This window comes from Nycticebus coucang, chromosome 5, assembly GCF_027406575.1.
Source record: "Nycticebus coucang isolate mNycCou1 chromosome 5, mNycCou1.pri, whole genome shotgun sequence".
Lineage (NCBI taxonomy): Eukaryota > Metazoa > Chordata > Mammalia > Primates > Lorisidae > Nycticebus > Nycticebus coucang.
In genome coordinates this window covers 39,202,377-39,212,498 of record NC_069784.1, presented here as the reverse complement: position 1 = coordinate 39,212,498, position 10,122 = coordinate 39,202,377, and the positions used below count along the sequence as shown (strand labels likewise).

The 10,122-nt window shown below is 48.5% G+C and overlaps 1 protein-coding gene across 3 annotated transcripts; it reads left to right on the top strand.

Moving 5' to 3' along the window:
* The first annotated feature begins 4,549 nt into the window (after positions 1 to 4,549).
* On the top strand, positions 4,550 to 8,379 carry PSRC1 (proline and serine rich coiled-coil 1). 3 transcript variants are annotated; one of them, XM_053591268.1, is made up of 8 exons: positions 4,550 to 4,628; positions 4,930 to 4,986; positions 5,078 to 5,135; positions 5,584 to 6,028; positions 6,399 to 6,549; positions 6,641 to 6,889; positions 7,335 to 7,428; positions 7,610 to 8,379. In XM_053591268.1, exons 2-8 carry the CDS (start codon positions 4,968 to 4,970, stop codon positions 7,611 to 7,613), a joined length of 1,020 nt encoding a protein of 339 aa, XP_053447243.1. In that variant the 5' UTR covers positions 4,550 to 4,628; positions 4,930 to 4,967; the 3' UTR covers positions 7,614 to 8,379. The 3 variants fall into 3 exon arrangements, with proteins under 3 accessions (XP_053447243.1, XP_053447244.1, XP_053447245.1); XM_053591269.1 differs by having other exon boundaries at positions 4,559 to 4,646; XM_053591270.1 differs by lacking the exon at positions 7,610 to 8,379 and having other exon boundaries at positions 4,566 to 4,628; positions 7,335 to 7,432.
* Positions 8,380 to 10,122: the final 1,743 nt, after the last annotated feature.

The window sequence follows — 10,122 nt, the reverse complement described above, 5'->3', positions numbered from 1 at the left end:
ATATTTGTTTTTATTTTGATAACAAGATATTGAAGACATTCTGTGATGGAATCTGCAAAAGATGTCGCAATAATTTCTCCCATCTTACGTGGGTATGGTGTTCTTTTGTTATGTTTTTGAGACAGTCTTTCTCTGTCACTCTGGGTAAAGTACCATGGCATCATAGCTCACAGCAACCTCAAACTCTTGGGTTTGACCAATCCACTTGCCTCAAATTCCCGAGTAGCTAGGACTACAGACACCTGCCACACACCTGGCTAGTTTTTCTATGTTTAGTAGAGACAGGGTCTTGCTCTTGGCTCAGGCTGGCCTCAAACTCCTGAGTTCTGGCAGTGTACCTACCTTGGCCTCCCAGAGTGCTAGGATTGCAAGTGTGAGCCACTGAGGCATGGTGTTCTCCCATCAAGAGTTGGAATCTATTTCCTCTTCTCTTGAATCATGTGACTTGCTTTGACCAAAAGAATGTAGTGAAGGTGAAGCTGGCGCCAGGTCTGGGTCTAGGCCTTAAGAAGTCTAGTAGGTTCTGGCTGAGTGCCTGTGGCTCAAGCTGCTAAGGCGCCAGCCACATACACCTGAGCTGGCAGGTTTGAATCCAGCCCAGGGCCCGCCAAACAACAATGATGGCTGCAACCAAAAAATAGCCGGGCGTTGTGGCGGGCGCCTGTAGTCCCAGCTACTTGGGAGGCAGAGGCAGGAGACTCACTTAAGCCCAGGAGTTGGAGGTTGCTGTGAGCTATGATGCCACAACACTCTACCCAGGGTGACAGCTTGAGGCTCTGTCTCAAAAAAACAAAAACAAAAAAAAACAAGAAGTCTAGTAGGTTCTGCTTTGCCCCATGTAAAGACCCTCAGGCTAGATTACTGAATTATGAGGGGCCACATGGAGGATAAACAGCTGATAGCCAACACCAAGGCCTAGATACCTGTGGCAACCTTAGACCCTTCAGCCCTAGTCAAGCCAAATCATTGCTTTACAGAGCCCTGCAGAGCCCTGCCCAAATTGTAAAATTGTGAGCAAATAAATGGTTGCTATTTTTTCAAGCCGCTACATTTTGAAGTGGTTTGTTGTATAATAATAGATAACTGAAACAACTTTCTATGCATCAGGAACTAAGTGCTTTATCTCTTTTAATCTTCATTTTACAAATGAAGTTGAAGCTCATGAGTTGTCCCAACTCATGCAGCTGGTAAGCAGAAGAGCTAGGATTTGAATAGGTTTGTTTGATGTCAAACGTTTCTTATTTCCTCTTGCCTTTCACCCAGTGACCAGCACCACAGTGGGTCTGAGTTTGAATATTGAGTTTAAGAAAGAAAATATTGCCAAGCGGCAATAAATATTAGGCAAGGTTTTAAGGAGGAAAGGGATGTAATTTGGCTAAGAGGAGTGTGAAGGGCTTTTCTCTTCAGACCAAAGGTCTATTTTCAGTGGAGGCAAAGTATTTTTTCCAGTCTTCCTCAGATGAAGCTCCATAAGAATTAACCTTCTGTTTCACAAGGCATCCACTGTATGCCATAAATTATTACTAACTTCTTTCTATGCACCTAAAATATTATTAGTTATATACTATCATTTTGGAAATCAAGAAAATACTCAGGCAAATCATTTGCAGGGCCTAAACCACTTATGGAACCGCTGCTTGAGAATGTGAGGAGAGGAACCACAGTCCAGTACCAAGCAGGACCTAGGTTGGGAAGGGGTGACACACTCAGTTATGATGCCCTAAGGACCAAGCAAACCTCAGACCTTAGCCCACAGTCCCATACCTCTGCTATTTGCTGAATTACTCATCCTTTAAAGTTTGTATATTGACAACCATCATGGTGAAGGAGTAATATCTTCACAAGATATTAAATCAAGACCTCTAGTCAGTTACTTCTGCATTTAAGGAGAACTGAACTGAATTCCTTAATTTTCTCATTTAGGCATTTGACATTTATGGAGTAATTCTGAGCTCCAGCCTACTATGTGCCTAGGAGGCGATGTAATTTCTTCACTAATTCATTTATTTTCCCTGCCACTCTGCCCCCAGACAGAGCCTTACTCTGTTGCCCAGGCTAGAGTGCCGTGGTGTCAGCCCAGCTCACAGAAACCTCAGATTCCTAGATTGAAACAATCCTCCTGCCTTAGCCTCCCAAGTAGCTGGGACTACAGGCAACTGCCACAATGATCACCAGCTAATTTTCTGTTTTTAGTAGAGACTGGGTCTGCCTTTTGCTCAGCTGCTCTCAAACTCCTGAGCTTAAGGGATTCTCCCACCTGGGCCTCTCTGAGGGTTAGGATTAAAGCCACAAGCCACTGAAGACAGCCCCATTTATTAACTATTTATTAGAAATCCTTTCTTGACCAGTTTCACAAGAGATAACCAAAATCTTAAATAGCTATTCATACACATGATTTTGCAGTTGAAATGAGGAAAACAAATATCAAATATTTCCCAGATTAGTGGCTTTATGCTGGGTGAAAAATTTTTATGCCTGACATCTAGTGTTTACTGTCATTCTGACAGAGGTGAAAGTAGTTCCGTTGCTTTTTTTTTTTTTGTCTTTCTGGTACTGCAACAACGTTCAAAATCATAATTTGGTGTTAGAAAATTGGAAATGAGTTTCCTTAAGAGACACTATCTTCCAACTTGCTAAAACTTCCTCCCCCACTCACCTAAGGATAGGTGAAGAAATGCAGAGTTTCCCTGCTCAAGCTCCTAGAGGAAGGTGTGCAGTTAATAAACAGCTTCCTCCCTTCTGATCTTCCTTCCCTACCACTTTCTTCTTTTTTTGCAGTTTCTGGCTGGGGCTGGGTTTGAACCCACCACCTCCAGCATAAGGAGCTAGCGCCCTACTCCTTTGAGCCACAGGCGCCGCCCCCCTACCACTTTCCCAGAGAGGGAGAGATAGAAGCTATTGGCTCTGGTTTTTCCACCCTCCCTAGATCCTGCAAGAAGTTAAAATTCCATCTTCAGCAAAGAGAGACAGTCCTCTTCTCTATGCCCTTCCTCACACAAACTTGTAAGTTATGGGCCTTCCCACCCTTTCCCTTATCACTCTTCTGAATTCCAAGGCTCCTTTGCTTCCCTGGCATTTATTACAGTAACATCTCACGCATGCAGACCTGACCACCTCGACCTCACAGCCCAAACTAGGAAGTAAACAGCCTATAAATGGCCAAAATAATGGGCATGAACTCTGGGGACTGAAGTTTAAAGGAAGGCCCCTGAGCCTTTTCACTTGAAATTTTTATAACCGTTCTAAGGAGCTCAGTTATCAGGTGGCCCCGCCCACAACACAGGCACCAGGTGGAATCAGAGCACCTGCCTGTGAGGTAGGCTTGCACATTTTACAAACACTACTTTTAGTTCCGAGGTAGCCAAACTAAAATGCCCCTTGTAAAGCCCCCGAGGGCACACGGTACAAACGAGGATACCCGGTACAAAACTTGTTCCTAATTATCCTCCTGGGCGGTGCCTGTGGCTCAAGGAGTAGGGCGCCGTCCCATATGCCAGAGGTGGCGGGTTCAAACCCACCCCCGGCCAAAAAACAAAACAAAACAAAACCTAATTATCCTCCTAAGCCTAGAATTGTGAGGACGATGAGCCTCGTTTCACAGATAAGCGAACAGATCCAAAGAGGGCAAATTTACTCCAAACTGCCCTCTCCCACAGGGAGGAGTCACGGTTGAATTTGAACTCAAGTTTTCCTGGGTTTTCTTGCCGTTCATTTTCTTTACGCTTTGGCTGCCTCGGGTTCTGAAAGTTCTTGCTTGAAAAGGGGATGGAGGATGTACATCACTGTTCAATTTATCAACAATATAAATGTCTAGGAGGTACTCTCTTGGGAAAAAGTAAAAAATCACGGGCAGTACCTGTGCTCAGTGGGTAGGGCGCCGGCCCCATATACCGAGGGTGGCGGGTTCGAACCCAGCCCCAGCCAAACTGCAAACAAAAAACAGTCGGGCTTTGTGGCGGGCGCCTGTAGTCTCAGCTACTCGGGAGGCTGAGGCAAGAGAATCGCCTAAGCCCAAGTGCTGGAGGTTGCTGTGAGCTGGGATGCTACAGCACTCTACCAAGGGCGACACAGTGAGACTCTGCCTGTAAAAAAAAAAAAAAAAATCACTACTGAGGAAACACGGCCAAGGTGGCGCTTGCATACGGAGCGCGCCCAGGGAAACGAATTTCTTGCAGCAGGATGATGGCTTTAGGGTGACTGCCGTGTCGGGCAGCACGGCCGCAACCCCACACTCACTGGGCGGTTCCTCGCGCGCCGCCACGAGGCCCTGGCCCTCCCGGCCCCGAGCCGCTCGGACCCCCGCGGGGGAGCAGAAAGAGGGTATCGCGGGCACGCGCGCATGTGCGCGCGGCCTCCACCACAGTCAGGCTTGGGCAGTCTGGGATCGAACCTTTCCGGGAACCATTCATCCTCCCGCTCCTGGCCCCACCGGCAGACTTCCGGCTGGTTGCCCTTGCAGCCCCGCCCCCTGAGAGTCCGCCAATCACTGTGCTTATGGAGCCGAGCTGGGTGGGGCCTGAGAGATTCGAAAGGAACCCCGCCCCCTGAAGGCTGGTGCCCGGGACTAGGTTGTGAGAGGAAAACCTCCTCTGTGGAAGGAAGGGCGGCTCGGGAAGTGGGGACTGAAGGTGGGCTATTGGCGTGGGGTGAGTGTGTTGCCCGGGGAGTAGAAATATGGTTCGGGGCGGGGAGGAACCCTGGGGGTAGTGGCGGGGAGGAAGGTGGAGCGTGCAGACCTCCCCCACTGAGGACAGTCCAGGACGCAGGGGGGCGGGAGCGCAGTGGGGGAGGGGAGGTCTCTGCACCTTTCCCGGAGATAACCGGGCTAGTTACTGGGGCAGGTAGCGCTTGTTTTGCCTTCATCATGACCCCAGCGCTGGGGCCCTTGGACAGGATAAGTAGCTGAAGAAAGATGCGTTTTCTCTCCAGCTCAGGTTTAAGCTGAGTCTTGTTCCTTTTGGCTGGACATGGAGGAGTTGGAGAAAGGTAAGGAAATTTTCTTCTGGAGGGAAGAATGAGGCCCAGCCCTTGAGAGCCTCATCAGGGGCCCGTGATTGACTTCATTCTTCCCCTTCAGATGTAAAGTTTATTGTGGATGAGACCTTGGACTTTGGAGGGGTGTCACCATCTGACAGGTACTGGCCTTTTTATCCCACTTAATTTCCTCCAACAACACTTCTTTGTCTCTAACCCCTTACTGTTGAATTATTGGCCTCTGGGGCCCGGGTTGGTCATATAGCAAGGTTCGATGCACTCATGTGCTCCGTATCTGGTTGTCTCTGACCTCTGTGACACTCCTGTTAAGGTAGAGAAGGGAGAAGCTGGAGTTAGATTTCTGGGTATTAAAAAGAAGGGTAAGTGAATTTCCTGCATCTCCATCCTGGCATCATTTGTGATATCAGTAACTACTAAAGGGCTATCAGGCTTCCTGGAACCAGGTATCTCATCTCTTGGAGGCCAGATCTCACAGCCAGCATGGGCATCACTTCCCTGGCTCTGTTGTGGGGGGGTTGCCAGTCTCCCCTGCATAGCTTCCTGTTCTCTTCTGTATGGGAATGGTGTCTGGTTTGTTTTCTGTCTTAGTCGTGAGGAGGAAGACATAGCAATGTTGGTGACTCCAGAGAAACCACCCCGACGAGGCCTCTCCCACAGAAGTGACCCAAATGCAGTACCCCCTGCCCCCCAGGGTATGAGGCTCAGCCTAGGCCCCCTCAGCCCAGAGAAGCTGGAAGAGATCCTTGATGAGGCAAACCGGCTGGCCACTCAGCTGGAGCAGTGTGCCCTGCAGGAGCGAGAGAGTGCAGGTGAGGGCCCAGCACCACGACGCCAGGTCAAGCCCAGCCCTCGGCGGGAGACCTTTGTACTGAAGGACAGCCCTGTCCGAGACCTGCTGCCCACTGTGAACTCTTTGACTCGGAGCAACCCCTCCCCAAGCAACAGGACACCTCGACTTCGGAGCAGTGATAGGAAGGGGTCTGTCCGAGCTCTTCGGATAACATCTGGGAAAAGGCCCTCCAGTATGAAGAGGGTGAGTTTAAAGGGTTGAGTTGAATGTGTGCATTCAGACACAGTGCATGACATGAGATAGGCAGAGACTAGTTTCCACATTGATAAAGTGAGGTAGTAATTCTAACTCTAGAATTGTTAGAATTCAGTGAGAACCATAAGCAAGGCACTTACCATGGTTCCTATGCACAAGTTCTATAATATGTATAATAAGCTCTTAATACATGGTATTGGTGATAGTGATGCGATGATGATGATGATGTTGGCAGCTAACTTCTGCCCTTCCTTACTGGAATCTAGACAACTTTCCACCTCTATTCTTTAACCCCTCAAGCCATGGAACAGACACTTTCTCCACTCTAGTCCTATGTTTCTCTCTCCTTATGTTTCAGGAGTCACCCGCTGCCAGTGTATTCCCTGCAACCAAGAGCCCAGCATCTTCTCCTCTTGCCCGATCAAGTCCTCCAATCCGATCAAGTCCTCCAATCCGATCAACTCCTCCAATCCAGGGGAAACCTGGACCCAGTGGGAGAGCAACAGCAAGTGAGAAGACCTGGAAAGCCAAGCTGCAGAGGGAGTGGGAGTAGGGAGAGTGTGGGACTGACCCTGAAATTCCTCCACTCCTTTCCACCAGGCCCACCTACCCTTGTCAGACCAGTCCTGGCCCCACAGCCTTCTACCAGCAGTTCTCAACGTCTGCCTCGGCCAAAGGGAGCAGCTACTAAATCTTCCCGTCAACTACCTGTTGCCTCAGCCATCCCCAGGCCTGTTGGCCGAATGCCACTTACCAGCCAGAGTGTACCACCCAGCAAAGGTGCCCTACCTACAGACTCTCTGTCAACTCGGAAAGGGCTTCCAAGACCAAGTGCTGCAGGGCACAGAGGTGAGGAAAAGTGCATTAAAGGGTAAGAAGACAGGAGAAAGAATACCTGCCTTTGTCTTAACCTGACCTCAGTTCCCCCAGAGCTGTCAACAATGACCACTTTTGCCAACTTCATTATAGTTCTGATGAGAGACGGAGTTAAGGAGAGAGTCTGTGCCTCAATTTTCAAATACCTCATGGTTGGGGGAGGGCCCTAATTCCAAACTCACTCTGCCTTCATCCAATACAGCAGAACCTCCATACTTGACCACCTCCTTAAGTTGACCTAATTTTCATAGCCCTGATGTGCACCACATGTACATATCAATACAGTGAACCTAGTTCCTTATGTTAACCACCTCAGTATGTTGACTGATTTGTTATAGTCCCTTGGGTGGTCAAGTACTTCTTGAGAAGGTGAGTTGAACTTTCTACTAACTCATTTCTTTTGTTAACCCTCATTAAGTTCCTATTTCCCAGCGACCAAATCTTCCTGTCATGGGTGCCACTCGCAGCAGTCTACAACCCCCCAGGAAAATTGCAGTCCCAGGACCTACCAGGTAAGACTGGCTGTTCTGCACATCAGCCCTGAATTCTATGTGGAAAGATGGGAGTGAAGAAGGGAACCTGGAGCAGGGGAGTGGGTCCCATTTTTTACTACTCTGAAGAGTTCCAGGTGGGTGACAAATGGGCTTGAGGAAGGAGGGCTATTTAAAGCAGTTCCTCCTTCTGTCTCTTTAGGTAAAGAGATGAGGACAGCAAGCAAGAACTCAGTAGCAAACCACTACAGTCACTGCCTAGACTTGCCTCTACCCACCAGGCACTGACTCCAGTAGATTCTGGCCTAGGGACAGGAGGAAGAGATGCTGCCGGAGCTGGTCCCCAGGAGTAGAGACCCTGGGAGTTGGGATGAATTAGGGTTGAGCTGGAGAAGACTTAAACTCTCTGAGTTGAAAGAAGATTAGGGAAAAAGAGGTCACCTTCCAGCAATGAAATTAGCTAACAGAAAATGAAAAAATACAGGCAAGTGGCTTGTCCTTATCCACCCCTACTTTTATGGCCAGCCCCAGAGAGTTTGATCTTCCCAGGCATTGGTTCACTGGGCTTTTACATGTGAATGGCCTCTGAGGTTAACCTCCTGAGCCCTCTTCCAGAATCATCCTCTTCTGGACTCAAGCCTGTTTGAAGAGTCTGAAACAGGCATTTGGTCTCCAGACTTGTTTTCCTGTGAATTCTGTGACCCCCTAACAGGCCAGTTTGTGATAAGCTTCCTCCATCAGTCATTTTTCTAAAATAAAGCGACTGTATTTTTATATTCTCTGTGTATCTGAAAGTAGATCCTGCTCCAATTTCTAATTTGGAGTAAATCTCTGTGTAATTCCAGTGAGGGAGCCAGGATGGGGCCTCCAGGCAGGGGCCTGACTAGTCCCTAGGGCCTTGAGATTCCAGCTCATCGGGCTGTGTCTGCCCCTCTTGTTGGCATTAGATGAGAACAGGCTGCCTTTCCCAGGATTCACATATTATTAGAGGGTCCAGATCAAAGTTAAAGTATGCCTTAGTTAACTGGTGAGGCTGCTAAGCCGGGATCTAAGTAAATTATTATTTATATCATAAACTTGAATGTCCTTTTCTGGCAAGAGAATAGAGTCTCCCAGGAACTTACCAGCTTTTTGTCTGCTATACTTGTAGGATGAGGAAACCCTTTGGTGGTATTTTAGCTTTCCTTGTTGCCTCATCCAGAAGATGCTGGAATACCTTGTCATATTCCACCTTACATCATTAGAATTATCTGTGTTCTCTTATCTCCCCTATTAGACTCAAAGGCTGGCACCAGGATTTATAAACCTTCCCAGTCCCCTGGTGTTGTGACATGTAGGTAGCAGAACACTTCATTCATTTATTATTTAGAAAATATTTGCAAGATGGTGAGTGTTTGTATAATACAAAGTATTATAGACCCATTTAACAGATTCAGCTTAAGATATTTTGTTGCAGCTTTTGACTCTTGTAACCAGAACCAGCTCAATTCCTTGTGAGTTTTGAGGAAGCTTCCTTCTTTTTTTTTGTAGAGACAGAGTCTCACTTTATGGCCCTCGGTAGAGTGCCGTGGCCTCACACAGCTCACAGCAACCTCCAACTCCTGGGCTTAAGCGATTCTCTTGCCTCAGCCTCCCGAGTAGCTGGGACTACAGGTGCCCGCCACAACGCCCGACTATTTTTGGTTGCAGTTTGGCCGGGGCCGGGTTTGAACCCACCACCCTCGGTATATGGGGCCGGTGCCCTACTGACTGAGCCACAGGCGCCGCCCGGAAGCTTCCTTCTTGAAGGCCAGGTCATGACTTAAGGAAGGCAGCAGGTACCTGGGTAAATGGAAGTGGGACTCTTGCCCATGCCTATATGCTGGTAAGTGTCCTATCCCCAGAGCTAGAGGCCTCCCCCTCTTTTCCACTTCTCTGGCCAATCTTAAGGTTCATTTCACACATTCATTTCACAATGACAGCTGCCTAGATATTTGCCTCTCCCTGGGCAGCTTGCAACAACTGCTGTAGGCTCTGGGATTCTAAGAATTGATATAGTGGGAGGGGTGTGAAGACAGACACTGAGTATTTGGCTCTGCAGAAATTTTTCATAAGGCAAGAAAACCTCGGGTGTATTTTCCAGCTTCCTCCTGCACTGGTGTCTGTTGTGCAGGGTCTGACACAAACCTAGGCAGGTCAGTAAGCCCAGGTGCATACATAGGCATGGTCCAGGGCCTGGGTGTGAGCCACAACCCCGGAGGGACTTTGACGGCAAAACAAGCAGCAGACCCATGTGCTTTCACCACCTGGTGGCTGGAGTAGGCAAGGCATGTCCTGCTCACCCTCCTAGTCAGCCTTGAGTCCCGACTCCACCCCACAGCCTCCCACTTCAAACCTGCTTAAGCAGCACACATTCGGTAGGCAGTGAGGAGGAGGCTACCTGCCACAGCTGCCCTTCTTGTTCAGCCACCTGCTCGCCTCCTTCCTTTGGGCCCAGCTATTTTTTCCCTTTACACACTCTTCTATTCCTCCCCAGTAGCACCAAAGAAAGCTAGTGTTTATTGATCTCTGTGTGCTGTGAACTGTTCTAAGCACTGTAGATGTGTTAACTCATTTGAGCCTCATAAAAGCTAAATTAAACAGATGCTATTATCATCCTCAATTTGCAGGCTAAGAAACAGGCTCAGAGAGATTAAATCCCTCAGTCTGGTCCCAGGGTTTGTGTTCTTAATCACT